The sequence below is a fragment of the Aspergillus clavatus genome, genomic scaffold (genome assembly GCF_000002715.2).
Source record: "Aspergillus clavatus NRRL 1 1099423829798 genomic scaffold, whole genome shotgun sequence".
Lineage (NCBI taxonomy): Eukaryota > Fungi > Ascomycota > Eurotiomycetes > Eurotiales > Aspergillaceae > Aspergillus > Aspergillus clavatus.
The window spans coordinates 1,046,061-1,060,752 of record NW_001517101.1 but is presented as its reverse complement, the minus strand read 5'-3'; the positions used below and the strand labels follow the sequence as shown (position 1 = coordinate 1,060,752).

Here is a 14,692-nt window from a genome sequence, read left to right as displayed (position 1 = left end):
AATCAAAATAGTGGTGTAGTGTCGGTTATTGAAGTTGACGATGGTGGTTGGGAGGACGAAGGATGACAAACCTCCGTCAGGTGTCGATAGTTCGATACCCCAACTTCTTGCAGCTTTAATCCCACGTCTGATTAACAAACGACATTTTTTTGGCATTACGACCAGGGGCAATAATTATGCTCAGGGCTACTCAAGTCGAAGAATGGCCTTACGGCAAAAAAGTCATATTTATTACCCGCATTTCCATATCTACTTTCCTCCGAACTGCAACTTCATGATCTTGGGATAGGAAATATAGTACATTCTCTTGCATCATATTCATCAATTCAATCTGGTCCCATCACCCTTCATGTTAATTCTGAAAAATTTGTCAGCAAGAGTATATTGCCGTCCAGGACCATTGAAACTCACAAGGTTTGCCAGAAAGTGCTTCATAAACGTCGTTAGATATCAGAGCCGTTGGATATCCCAGCATCAACATGCATTGAGCCGCGACAAATCAATGCTCCTCAATCACTTGATGACACTGAACCCAAGTAGTTCTCACTCATAGGCCAATGCATGATTCACCATGTTCATCAAACTCCATCAAGAGACAATGGCCTTCTTCGGTTTCGCTTCAACAACGTCCGACTCCTTGGAAACCTTGCTTGGCCATAATTGACGCTCGATTTGTTTCCAATTTAAGCCTGCCACTTCTGGGGCCCCTGCCATGTTCACTAGAAGACACCAATGCTCTTTCGAGATTCTGTGGAAAGTCCCCAAGATAAGGGCCACAGTTTTCCATCCATGGATCCGTTCACCGGGGAGTAGAACCTCGATATTTTGTTCCTTCCAGTCGCAGCAGTACATCTTGGTGTACAATTTACTTTCTTCTGCGGGCATAAACCCGAAATGCTTCGTCTTGACGCGCATCTTGTGTCCTTTGACAGCACACATTGCTTGTTTCAGTTGCAGCTTCAGGAAGAGTGAATTGTCGTCAAGACCATGCAGATTGACAAGGTGGAAAGTGCGTGCCTCGAGCTTCAGATAAGTGACATGGGTCATTTTGCGTGTTTCGGAGTTCTTGATTATCTCACGTATCGTCATGGTGTGCTGGATCAGGTCGAAGAACACATCGAGCTCACCGGGCTGGTGTATCTGGCAGATCTGCTCGGTTTCCGCACCACGCAGGAAAATTTCAATACATGGAGGCTTCACTGGAGGCTTCTTGGGAGGCGGATGGCAAGTACAGGTTGGATCGTCACTAATCCCCCGAATGAGGTAATGGGTCAGCAATGGATGGTTTCGAGTGTTGTGTCTTGAAGCTCACCAGCGCGGCATATTGAGGTTGATTCGAAGCCTTCAATCTTGAGGACAGAATCTTCTGCAGATTAAAATTGGATACTGTGTTGTTTGAAGCTGGGTTCTCAGAGGTTGGAGTGCACTGAAAGGTAGAGGTCAGTGACGAGATGTGAGATGCCTCATTTTATAGAGGTGGCAGGGCATCATTCACTCTCTACACGCCAGCAGCACTATATGTGAATACATAACGGAATATGCCGTTAAAAATTCACTGAACAGAGAGTAAAGATCTCTTCAATCTCATCTACGTGTGAGTATCTCTCTAATTATCCTTCAGGTGTTCGACCACATGCTATCCCACCTTGAGGAGTATGAGTGTGTTCCAGAATGACAAGCTTATTCACATGGCTTTTATGTGATATAGCCTCAATAATAATGCGAAGTGTTGAACATTCTTTAACGCGGAACAGCTCATAGTCACGTCAGCATATGGTTCAAAGCTTTACTGCCGAAGAAACACAAGTTGAGAAGCTATCAAGGATAAATCTACCTCAGTGAAATAATGACATATAGCCTTCCATCACAGTCTTCAGTTAATTCCAACACTGATGAACCACATGAGCTACACCGGATCTACAATCCTCTCAGAAGTCTCCCACGTCCATCAGACATTAATCTTAATAGTTGGATTCTTACATTTCAAACTATCTAGTTCTTCTGGGCCCGTACTCTCGATCTACTGCGATCGATGTCTGGCCTTGTGGGAAGCTATAGTACAAAATTTCCAATCCAATTGGAGAAGACGATGGCCATCAAAGAGTAAAAGTAGCCCGTGGTAGCTCGTCTAAATGGGTTTTCAATGATGCTCCATTGAGAACTGATTGACTATCAAAATTTGACATATTCAGTTTTGAAGATGTCAACAGCCTTTTCATCTGATGCCATATTCTCAGCGCAAATGATATTGATTGATTATGTAATCTCATAGCCAAGCTTTGGCGATGTCGAATATTAGTGATGCCGCATCGCAAGCAGCATTTATTGTCTCAACAGCAGTCGATACCTTTCCCGCCGTTCTGCCTATCTGTTACCTGCCAGTATCACCAGCTTGAACAGGCAATCATAATGTCGGCAGAAATGGAAGTTGACCCTCCAGTCTCGCAGGAGCAGGAGGAAGTCCCTCAAACGCAATCTGGTAACGATCCTCGAACACAGGCAGGAGCTGTTGCAGTGCGCAGTATCGAAGGATGGATCATCATCGCAACAAATATCCATGAAGAAGCGTCTGAGGAAGATGTGACGGATCTATTCGCCGAGTATGGGGAGATCAAGAACTTCAGTCTGAACCTTGATCGCCGGACGGGTTATGTCAAGGTGGGTTGTCACTATCTATTATCACCTATCTGCTTTGCAGCGGACCTCGCTCGGCTTTACGTTCTGCCAACTTATATCCTTCCTGAATGTGCTGGTTCTAATCGATTCTTTGCTAGGGATACGCGTTGATTGAGTACTCTACCCTCCCGGAGGCATCTGATGCCATCAAGGCCCTCAATGGAACCAAGTTGCTGGACCAGACAATTCAAGTTGACTACGCCTTTGTCCGTCCCCCTCCTTCGAACAAAGGGAAAAACGGAGCGCAGAAGGGTGGCCGTGGTGGAAGAGCCCGGAGCAGAAGCCGCGACAGGAGTCGCAGCCCGGGTGCCGACAACGAAAGGGATTAGGAAATGAATTACGATCTGAACGAGCATTTCACTTTGTGTTTCTTCCCTGCTGCTTGAGGCTTCTATCTTTTGCTTACCTTTCTCCTCGAATAAACCACGATGGATGATTTTCGGAGCAGCAACATCGATGATCTTGGGATGCGGTGCTTTCAAGTATGGATTGGTCTTGCCTGGAATGACTGCCGTGTGAGGGCTCATCGTATTTATGCCGCCGGCATTATCTTTCCCGCAATAAGGTGTCTCGTTTCTTACGAGAAGTGGGAAGATAGTTGTCGGCGCTGTGGCTTGTTTACAGCGTTGTAAGTATCTCAAGAATCTTTCTTCGAGAGTCTCTCAAGCCTTCGCTTGCTAACACCTAGTCAAGAATATACAGAATGATTGAAATTACAACCAATAAGATATCCATCGAGCTTTGCCGAGGTATTTTGCCTATATCCTGTAATAATACCATCGGAAAGGCACTCCATACATCGCGGACACTCACCTTCCTCTTCGTTGCAAGGATTAATCAATCACTCTATACGTGAAACCTAGACCGGTATATACCCCGTCTCTTCGAACGGGGATATTGAATGTATGAGAATATGGAATTGCAGCCTCGGTCATCACAAGATCAGTCACCTAGTTATATGAGGTCGAAGAGTAGGATCGCGTGATATCATTCCAGATCGACAAGCCACAAAGTGGAGAGGTCTCCAATGCAGGAAAGATTTGCCTGCGAACCCTTGTTCAAGTAGCAAGTAACTGGTATAATCATGGACGCTTCAACCTATAGATATCTATCTAGATACTGTCTTCCTCATTGTAGGGTCCCTGCGTGGGTTTCCTGGGCCGCTTTCGTCCAGCCGGAGATTTCCCCGCAGTCCAAGTGCAAATCCATTTAGCATCAACAACCTTGACAACCTTCTCTTCCATGCTGCTGCAAGTCCACAGCCAGCACAACTACACGGCATGACATGACGTACACCTCATTGCTCTCAATTGGTGGTAGGTCGCCTTCTTATCTCTATAGTTACTTGCATTCTCTACACAAACAGATAGAATCTGTGATTCACGGAGATCTGATCAGTTACACTCGCTCACTGAAATACGCGCAAGCTTTCTGCGGATGATTGATTGACAGAAGCTCGCCTCGGACATCATGGCGTTATTTATATTCCTTCTTTTTTATCTCCGCATAGTATTTATACATTTTGGGTCTGTTGCGCTGGCGCAACGTCCTCAGGATGTGCTTTCCCCGCAACAACCTTTCGCAGATGAGCAGGAAGTGCTCAGTAACTCAGGCAGACCGATACAAGAATGGCCATTGACACCGCCCAACCCGACTCACGAAACTGGCGATTCCATCCGTAGCACGTTGAAGGATCTTGTGGATGCCCTGGGTGTGATGCAAAATGAATATTTTGAGCTATGGCAGGGCAAATGGCCGACTGCGATCGACTGGACTGCAGCTGTCTTAGGGACACATGTCGCCGCTACACTCTCGTCATTGACGTCTACTGTGGGCGATCATCTGCTATCGACACTATCACCAGATACCGATGACGTCCAGAATGAACGCGAATCTGCTCTCGAGCGCTCACTGGCGTTTGAGAACTTCATCAACCGCTTTTTCGACCAGACGTCTGCGTTCTACTTTGGTGAAGATGCGATTTCCGTCAGAGGACAAGCATTCGATGACATGTTATGGGTTGTGCTTGGATGGCTGGAAAACGTCAAGTTTCAGGTTCTCCATTCCGATCTACACTATGCTCGTTCAAATACAACCTCGAATCAACGCTGGCATGGAACTCAATTCCGAATCCCAGCAGCTCATCGAGCACGACTGTTTCACGGGCTCGCTTCTGGCGGATGGGACTCTTCGCTCTGCGAGGGTGGGATGATTTGGAGTCCCTATCTTACCCCATACAAAAATGCCATCACGAACGAGCTGTACATCTCGGCCAGCATTGGCATGTATCTTTACCATCCAGGAGACGTGATCAATTCCCCCTTTGCCACAGATGCCCCAGGAAACGAATTTGCATCCGACCGATACCCACATAACCCTACTTATCTTCGAGCAGCCATCAAGGGATACAAGTGGTTCAATGCATCGAACATGGTCGGTGACGGGGGACTGTACGCTGATGGGTTCCACATTAGTGGTTGGCGAAGTGAAGAGGAGCCTGGCTCGCGCAACTGCGATGTCCTCAACACCATGGTATACACTTACAACCAAGGTGTCATCCTCAGTGGGCTTCGGGGTCTGTGGCTTGCAGCGGGCAACCAGGACTATCTGCAGGATGGACACGAACTGATCCGTAAGGTCATCCATGCCACTGGATGGCCCAATAGAACCGACCAACAATGGGCAGGTCTTGGCCGCCGCGGTGTGCTCGAGGAAGTGTGCGACTCTTCCGGCAGCTGTTCCCAGAACGCGCACACATTCAAAGGCATCTTCTTCCATCATCTCGCCGAGTTCTGCCGGCCCATTTACCCACAGGAGGAGCGATTCTTAGCCGCTGCAAATCGGACATCGAAAGCCGACGGGGACGAGGGCTGGGAGGACGTGTATGAAAGGCACTTGGCTCAATGCCGTGCTTATCGTGAGTGGATTGAGCATAATGCACACGCCGCGCTTGTTACTAGGAATGATGATGGCAAGTTTGGCACATGGTGGGGCAAGAAATATAGAGTCTTAGGCGATGCGACCACCGGGGCAAGCCCCTTACCTCCCGGCGCAGTGGACTATGAGAATTACGGCGACCAAGGCGAGCGCTGCCCGATGGAGTTGACAGGTGCGCTGCGCAGCCGTGCGTCCAGAAACGCTGATAACTCAGCAAGATCACACTCTCGCGATCGACAACGAGTCGCTGAGGGCGCCTGGATTTGGACGAATAGACCAGTGTTATCCAAAGTCAAAGCGGATGACTACAATGATCGAGGACGTGGACGTACCGTCGAAACTCAGTCAGGCGGCGTCGCTGTGTTGAGGGCCCTGTATCAATGGAAGACGACCGCCTCACTGTCATAGCTGCATGGCCCTTGTGATCACCCCAGACTCTAGTATCATTATCCTTACGAATAAAATGATCGTTTTCGACAGAAAAGAAAAAATATTTTGTCAAACAAAACCCTGTCCTCCGTCTCATCTCCCGGATCTGGAAACAGCGTGCAAGCCCACATGAATTGCAAATGAGAGGATTGAGAATCCCGATGAGCGTTCGGGTGATATTCGCCTCGAAAGCCTATTGATTGTCAAATAGCCAACCTCAAAGGACAACAAACGACCATGAGAAAGTCATCCGGATATTGGACCAGGGGCTAGAGTATCCAATGTCTTTAATGAAGGAGGACGGCCTCGCGCCATTTCTGCTTCAACCCAGGTGCACGTAATCACAGTAGCAACGCCATACCTACACATCGCTTCAATCCTATATAGTACCCAGGACAGCCAAAACCCAGCATATCCCCCATCCTGGTCAACGGAATCCAGCGCAGAGGTACTCCGCACTGCATCCAGCAAATAGTCAGGCGATTTTCGCACTTGCTGGATGGAACATGGATCATCTCCCCATATCTCGCCCACGCAGCAGGAAACCCCGGTCGTTGCAGTATGCGAGCCCCCCCAAGCTGCAGACCTGAGTTAAGAATACATATTCTTCAGTTGAAGGAATATCAATTTTAATTTTTCCTGGGTTATAATGACTTATTATGAAACACAATGATTGATTGGCCCCTGGTCTCCGCGGGTCATCTTCCCCAGTACCCCCGGTAATCTCAGGATGCGTTGAAAAAACCTTGTCAATAATACCGCTACTATCTAACCTGGGAGCGGAAGGTTTTAGATGGGGGTTGTCACTTGTCATCCTGGAAGTACCTTAGATAGGTTTTCCACCATCGAAGTTTAGCATGGAAGGCCCTTGGAACCCACGATAGGGCTTCGGTACATGAATGGCGTCGTTGTGTGCTTTTTGCGGAGAAAGTTAGAAGTTTGTAGTATGTATATGGATGCGCTATTGGATCTGGTGAACTTGTGTCAGTTGCCATCTCGTGTGACGATTCCATTCCCTCTAATATCGCCTTGTCAGTCCTTCGGTTGATATCCTTTCCAGTGGGGGATACAAATACCGAGTTGCAGCTAAAGTGCTCCCGTATGACTGACTGTCTCCCAGAGGGTCAGTTGTTTTGGTGGGAAAAAACCCAATCAATCATCGCAGGCGACAGTCTTTGTCTTGGCCTCTTGGCCTCTTGACCTCTTCTTCTTGGGGGCGATTTTTGAAACCCGCAGGAGATCCGAAGTCATGTCCCGATAGATAGTTAGACCTACTTTTCCTTTCCTTTCGATTTGTACTACCCTGCGATCTTCAGCTCCTGATTGGCAATGAAGAGTAGGTGAAGAAAGAGCATCCGTATCATTGGGTCTTCCGCGGTAGTCCCAAGCCTAAAAAAGCATTTTTCATTTTCAGCATCATAGCGAGCCGTTAATGGAATGCCAACTGTCAAGATAAACTTGAGAAGAGAACAGCAGTGAAGGAAGCAGATGATACGAGATCCCAATAAAGCCAATCATCTGCCAAGGGGTGATCTAAGCTGCTTTTGTGGTCCTGATGCTGGAAGCCACATGGGACTAGTCGAATGTGGGCGACGCAGTGTGGAAGATAAAAAGCCGTTGATAGTTGATATGTCTCTGATATAAACGAGGCTTGTTGTTGGTCTCTGAATGCTTATGCCAAGTGCAGAGCGCGGCAGTAGTACAGAGTACCTTTTTTTTTTATCCGATGATGACGATGATGATGCAAGAAGAGAAGAATGAAGCCGAGAGTAACTGCTATCCATGGTTGTCGTGTGGGAGATGGATATAGAAGGACATTAGACAGTGAGCCACGGCAAGAATCGAATTCTCGAAGAATTCAAATCGAAGATCAATGCTCAAGAAGAGCATGAGGATCATAGGATGGCAATGCCCGCCCACTCTGGCGGGTGCAGGAGCAAATCATTTCTAAGCGATGGACTGATGATCAGTAGTTCTTTATCAGGATATTCAGGATCGGCCGGACACGGTCAATGTCTTTTTTTTTTTCCCTTTTCTTTCCTTTTCTCTTCTCTTCTGCTTCTTTTTCTGCTTGTCTACCAACTTCAAACATTCTCTATAAATGATGCTTTCTGATGATATCGAACTTTCCAACCAGTCTGTATAGGTATGTACTATGTCGTTAAGGGTACTTCGTTCTTGCCTGAAAACAATACTATTATTGACCAGGTCAGGTCAGGTCAGGTCAGGTACCTTACGATTAACGTTTGCAAGATAAAATCATGCCAAAATCCTGACGGATTGAAATGTTTACTGGAGCAGAGGGACCAAAACTACCAATCACGGTACACCAGTGAGATGGGACCAAAAGTGGAGCCTTACAAAACAGTCACGCGGTAAGCTAATTCTGGTACCCTTACTCCATACATACCCATACTTTCAAGTCTTTCAGCCCATGCTGTACGGGTGGAAGCTGTAACTGTAAGCCTGTACGTAGTAGTAAGCTGCGAGGACTACGGAGTACCTAGATACCTCAGGTAGTAGGTACGTAAGAACTCCGAGTATTTAATGCCTTGGTAAGTCTTGGGATATTAGGCAAATCTGTCAAAAGAATGAGATTCATAAAGATACATAAATCGTTCAGACTTGGCCAATTTATCAATCTACATTTACCCATGTGTTATTTGTTAATTCCTTTCATGTTTTTAAAAGAAACAAACCGCACTTGAACAGCTGGCAGACAGGCCAAAAAGCATCTTCATCAGGTCACAAGGCTACATGACCCATTACATGGACGGGGGATAATGCATGCGATCCGGCGCCGATGCGGGGGTCGAGGAACATATTCAACTGGTTCGTTGGTTTAATAATGCTCGGCCGGATGAAATGAATGCTCGCAATAGTTGCTCCCGTTCCCAGACTGCTCGTACAGTAGTACTACTTCATACCTACCTCCATGTTGCTTCAGGCGACCTGGTCAGCGATTATCGTCCAATTACGCTCGTCGGGTTTACAAGTCATATTTGTTTTTTTATTGTTATTTTTTTTCTCGCTGAGGAATCTCCAAGTGTCAATCCCAGCTCGTGTTCGAAATCATACTATTACTACGGGGTGATGGCTGACCACCTGATTTCTTGTCGTGTGTACACTAGTGAACAGTGTAAGCACCTCAGCAACAACAGATTCGTGTGAAGTACATCGCAAAGTCAAGCAGACCAAGTGAGTTTTAAGCATCAAGCAGCGGAAAGCATCCGGTTCCAATCAACAAGCGAACAGCATCGTTCTTGGTTATGAGCAGGCTTTTCATGGCTTCATACCTACCTTGCTGGAATGCTGGCATGAAACCTTAGCCTCGACAAGAAATAATCACTAACGAACGCGAGCTGGTGAGAGGGAGTCGACTGTTTGAGATCCATTCTCTGGCGGTTTCTGATTGGACCTAGTGATATCACTACTATGTTCCTTCACCAGGACAGGCTTCTTTGGATCCTTGCTTGTTTTGATTCCATATCTCTATTCAATATCCAATGTCAGAAACCGAGAATAAATAGTATAGACTAGGATAAGATAGTCAGGACAGTACAGTAGTAAGTAGATAAATGCAGAATATCAAATCACATTGCACGCATCAATTTTCTTTTTCCTTTTTTCTTTTCTTCCTTTTTACAGTACAATGACGTGATTTTCCGTCATGGCGCAGATAGTTGCCCTCAAAGGTGAGCCATCAGCCATCAGCCATCAGCCTTTTTTCCCCAGCGGCAACTTCAGCCCACCGCAAGGGGCGGTTCTTTTGGTGTTGGATGTGGAAGAAATGGAGAAAAAAAAAAGAAATTCTCTCTTCTTCCTTACTTTTTCTGTTTCTTTGATCGGGCATTTAATGCTAATTTTGCTCGTTTTGCTTTTTTTTTTTTTTTTTTTTTTCTTTTTGTTCCTGTTACTGATGTTGATCAAATGATAGTAATCCTTCCAAAACACATGTTGATATTCTATGGAGACTTTAATGCCTCGAGATGGATGATTCTCTTCCCTTGCGCTGGCGCCGCTGTCACCAGTCCCCTCATCCCATTGAGTGGTTATTGATTGGTACATTGGTACAATCGTCTAACTCAATAGTTGTAGGACAAGAGAGGACAGGAGCGCCTCTAACCCCTTTCGTTCGGCATTGAGAGGTGGATGAGTGACATGTGGTTGTAATTCAATCCAACTGAGCGACGGGACAGACAGACCAGACAGAACGGTTCAGATGTTGCTATTATTCTCGGTCTCGGGAACTCTATGGGAAGCTTGGGGTCAACTCATGAAATACCAACCTTTCCTGTGCCCTTTCGCATCACGGGTCATCATATCGACATCCATGTTTATAGGTAGATGTGCTCTTCATGGCTGGCAACTACTCGAAAAGAAAGACTAAACCCAACTTGTCATCTACTCTACTTCAAATAGATAGTTGTTAGCTGTTACTCTTGTACATAAATAAACTGTAAAAGAGATTCGATCTGAGTGGAGGGAATGCTTCCGACATGATCGGCGTTCTGTACAATCCCTGCCGGTTTCACTTCCCTCCCAGTTTGGTGTAGCCATGGATCCGTCAAGGAAAAACTGTCGAACCCACGGGAATGGATCGTCCGTCCCTCTTGCCCCCCCCCCCAAAACCGTTTGTGATTTGAGGGACTATCTATGATCTATTATCAAGGAAGTCAAGTAGACTACTAAGTAGTTATAGAGTACAACGGAGTACTTACCTTATGTATCGACTAGTCAACGATAGGTAGCATGGATCTTGTCTATCTATCTATCTATCTATCTATCTATCTACCTACTCTTTAGTTCACTGCTAAACAAACGTTTAAAACATCAAGTCCCGCGAAATGTACACCGTCTTGATCTTCACTCCATGACGGGGGCGGATGAATTGGAGAACATCGACGACGACGTGCAGGCAGGCCGCAGGATCCTCCTACTCACGAGTATGCCGTGAGCCAGGGCAGGCTATTCTAGGAAATCCACCTCCGTACACCGGATTTGTCGACGAACACGCCGTGTTAAAAATCAAGCTTGCCACCACTGCCTATGAGATAATGGCAAGTCCCCGACGACCAGGAACAACTGACCTTGCTGCTGATTACTAGATACTTAGTATTTGCCATGACTCGATCGACATTGCATGACCACGTCCCTCGAGGGGTTTGATTTCCTGGAGACTCATACCAGTGGAGTGTGGATAGAGAAGTACAAGAGGTTTTAGTTGCACAGTGCTTGACATTCCCAATGATATCGTCTTTCCCCGGTTTCTCATCCCACCTAATGGATAGTGGCAATAATTTGATATGACCCATTGATCATGCACCAAAACGAAAAAGAGGCTACAGGCTACATGTACTCCGTATGATCTAATGATCTGCCTCTTAGTTCTGAGTCCAAAATGACACTGGCTAAAGAGTCCAACCAGTCCACTATCGATCGTAATGATTTTCCAAATCACACATACCGTTCAGCGTCATCGGCCACTGTGGCTAATGACATGGTATCAGCGGGATGACGGGATATGCCTTGAGAATTAAAGGGACGCCTACCTAGTAGTACCTACCTCCTCGTAAACTGGTGATCCGTACTCCGTATAGCCCTCAGCCTCTCTCATTTCGACATAGTACATAGCTCCATACTGGCGGTGGATGATGGGGATCATCCTCATTTCTCCGATAGCCAACCTCTCAGGTGTTTTTGGCGAGTCATTACTCCATCCAAGAGTTACGTACCCCTTCTCTAGCTCTAAAGGGGCCAAGGTTAGGTTGACACTAACCGCTCTCGCACTAAGTCGAGTATCTAGTTTGCTAGACAATATGTAATCCCACCCACTAAATCCACACTAAGCGAGACTAAATCGAATAAAATCGCTCTAAATGCAAAAGGGGAACCACCCCCCCCTTCTAAAGGTCAACCGCCCCCGCCAAATCCACCCGAACCCAACCAAAACAGGTGTTCTCTTCACCGAAAATTCGCAACTTGCACTCCAGTGCCTTCGCCTAGTATGTGTGTAACTGTGTATGGCTCTGACACCAGGTATTATCCACCTGTTAGCGGTATCGCCTTCCCTGGATCTAACGATAACGGGAGGACTAAGTCCAGTGGCGGCCACGAGTCTTTCAGCCACTAACTTTATCTAGTAAGGTAGGAACTTGTAAATAATGAACCCTCCAATACCAGATTTTTATTACTCCTTTTCTGCCCAAAAGTACACTCTTCTCCCGGAGCCAATTATGGGCGGATCATGTACCTCCGTCCTCCAGCGGTAGGTCTACGAGTACTAACATACGACTGTTCCATACTGCTACAAAGTAGACTACCTAGATGCAAGAGACAAGAACTTCCTCTTAGGCAGAGCGCCCATTAATCATGTCAATACCAGGTGCGGACCTTCGTGGTAGGTAAAGTATGGATAATTATACACACTGTACAGACAGTATGTAGGGATGGATGGGGTTTCATATAATATAAAATAATAATAATAAACAAAACGAATTAAATTTTTTTAATTCCGTTATTATTATTATTATTATTTTCATTATTATTTTCTCCCATTTTTCTTTTTTATTTTACATTATTATCCCTACCGCTATTCTTCCCCTACTAGTCTGTGACTCCGAAGAACACTACTACGAAGTACTCCGTAGCCCATACAAACTAAACTAAGCTACCCTCCTCTGTATAGTCGTCTACTCCGTACTCCTACTTAGTGGTAGTAGGGTCGTTACTCGTGAGTAGTTATTATTCACCAAGTCTCTATCTACTACTCTCCTACTACTACCAAGTACCAACACTAACTAGCTGTTTGTAGAGCAGTACTATCATCTTGACTATTATTCTTCTGTCTTCTTCCTTTCTCTCTCTCCCCTCCCTTTCCCTACTTACGGCCACGACAACTCCCCCGCCGCCTTTCCACTTGCTGCTCACTCACTACTAGTCAACTACTCCCTTCTCTTCTCTTTCTCTTCTTTTTCTCATTCTACGATCCTAAGTGTCATTATTCTTCTCCCCTCTTTTTCTCTCTCTCACTCTCCCCTCTCACTTTCCTCTCACGAATTTCGCTCCGTATATTGGGCTTCCGTCCCTTTTTTTTGTTGTTTCTTTTTGCCTCCTCACCCTCCCGTTTTCGGACTGCGACCGGGTCCCTTTCCACAACTCCTTTCGAACGCATCAATTTAGACGAACAAGAAACCGAAAGAGTAACGTGGGAGGAATCGCCAAGTCATTTGCCAGATAACTTCGAGTTATTGCGTGTTTCCGAGTCTCGGTAGCTCCAAGTACCGTCGCTTAACCGATAACGCTCGTCCGAAACTCTCCCTGTCCTCTTCTCCTGACTCGTTCCTGGAGTCCCTGGTGTCTCCCATTCTACACAGCCTTCCCTCCTCTTTTCGCCTCTGGAGATTGTTTCGCCTTTTTGATTCGCCATCACGATATTCTGAACATCATCTCTACTATTTTTAAGAGGGACGTTGCCAACATCCCCTTGGGATCCCGACAACTACCTCGAGCGACTAACACAGATTTTATCTGGAGTAAATCGCTGGAGGTAGTTCCAACTATTACTCGTTGAACCTCCCTTTTACTATCAATCTTACCTCAGAATTCAAACGTTCAGGAAACGTGGACGGCGACCGTTGCCCTGCGCGAATCAAGTCGTTACTTTTTCTGTGGTAACCATCCTCAACCACAGGAACCCATCCAGAGTGAACCGTCGTCACCATATCCGAACTACCATGGCCTCTGTACCGGATGTACACGGGTCTTCTCCTGTTCCAACGCTGCCCCAACCAAATGACAACGGTCGCGTGCATATGTCCTCCCTTTCATCCTCCTCATCCATATCCGACGCAGAAAGTGAGCGACGGGGCCGTTCTGAACGCCCCCGAATGGCCAGTCGAAAGCCCAGTGCGTCGATTCTAGTTCCACGCGACCATCCTGAAATTGAGATTGAAGAAGAAGAATTTCCGCCCGACGACGCTCGCGCCATGAGTCCACGTCGCAACTCTGCAGATTTGGAGCGCTTGGGCAAGGAGGCAAGACAGACTTTGCAGGAGTGAGTTCTTTTCGAGTCAACTAAACCCCAGCCTCCGTCATTCTAGCGCGCAATACTGATGCCTTCTTTTCCATTTATCTCTAGGCAAGCAAAAGCGCTCCAGTCTTCTCTCCAAGCCCTTGCCGAACGTATCGAGGCAGTTAAATCAGACCACGACAAACTCGAGAGCGAGAACAAATTCCTACAGGACTATATCGGCGGATTGACTCGCAATATGACTAAGAGCGAATTGACTCGATCGAGTACGAAATCCAAAAGATCGCATAAATAGCGTGTGCGCCCATATCAAACCCTCTCGGCGAATGCGATAAGGGCCCTAAGGGAGACGGGCCATTTCGGAGTGGCATCGCACATCATCTCAATTGACCAGATGCACACTTCTCGACTTCTATGAGCTGGGATCCTCCATCCTATCTCAATACGGGTTTGCTGCGAATGTGCGTTCTACACCGTCGCTGTTCGCTACTGTTTGAGTCCAGGCCACCTTCGATGTTATGATATGCAGAAGATGGCGTCTATGCTTTTTTTTCTTCTTCACACCCACATTGCTGCGAATTGCCGATGTCGTGTTTGGGGGGTTTTTTTCCCCACCCC

The 14,692-nt window shown here is 46.6% G+C and overlaps 4 protein-coding genes across 4 annotated transcripts, besides 8 other annotated features; 3 read left to right on the top strand and 1 right to left on the bottom strand.

Moving 5' to 3' along the window:
- Positions 1-588: 588 nt before the first annotated feature.
- On the bottom strand, positions 589-1,323 carry ACLA_091290 (uncharacterized protein; the record flags this gene model as incomplete). The annotated part of the gene is made up of 2 exons (XM_001272856.1): positions 589-1,246; positions 1,313-1,323. 2 exons carry the CDS (start codon positions 1,321-1,323, stop codon positions 589-591), a joined length of 669 nt encoding a protein of 222 aa, XP_001272857.1.
- Positions 1,324-2,409: 1,086 nt separating this feature from the next.
- Positions 2,410-3,005, top strand: ACLA_091280 (RBM8 family RNA-binding protein; the record flags this gene model as incomplete). The annotated part of the gene is made up of 2 exons (XM_001272855.1): positions 2,410-2,658; positions 2,775-3,005. The coding sequence occupies 2 exons, from the start codon at positions 2,410-2,412 to the stop codon at positions 3,003-3,005; spliced, it is 480 nt and encodes a 159-aa protein (XP_001272856.1).
- Positions 3,006-4,146: 1,141 nt separating this feature from the next.
- ACLA_091270 (putative glycosyl hydrolase) lies at positions 4,147-6,021 on the top strand (the record flags this gene model as incomplete). Its single annotated transcript, XM_001272854.1, has 1 exon — positions 4,147-6,021. One exon carries the CDS (start codon positions 4,147-4,149, stop codon positions 6,019-6,021), a length of 1,875 nt encoding a protein of 624 aa, XP_001272855.1.
- A 2,226-nt stretch (positions 6,022-8,247) lies between these two features.
- Positions 8,248-8,272: a microsatellite.
- Positions 8,249-8,272: a microsatellite.
- A 1,469-nt stretch (positions 8,273-9,741) lies between these two features.
- Positions 9,742-9,765: a microsatellite.
- Positions 9,766-9,920: 155 nt separating this feature from the next.
- Positions 9,921-9,948: a microsatellite.
- Positions 9,949-10,804: 856 nt separating this feature from the next.
- Positions 10,805-10,840: a microsatellite.
- Positions 10,806-10,836: a microsatellite.
- Positions 10,841-12,559: 1,719 nt separating the features above from the next.
- Positions 12,560-12,591: a microsatellite.
- Positions 12,561-12,594: a microsatellite.
- Positions 12,595-13,931: 1,337 nt separating this feature from the next.
- On the top strand, positions 13,932-14,369 carry ACLA_091260 (short coiled-coil protein; the record flags this gene model as incomplete). The annotated part of the gene is made up of 2 exons (XM_001272853.1): positions 13,932-14,098; positions 14,183-14,369. 2 exons carry the CDS (start codon positions 13,932-13,934, stop codon positions 14,367-14,369), a joined length of 354 nt encoding a protein of 117 aa, XP_001272854.1.
- Between the last annotated feature and the right edge of the window lie 323 nt (positions 14,370-14,692).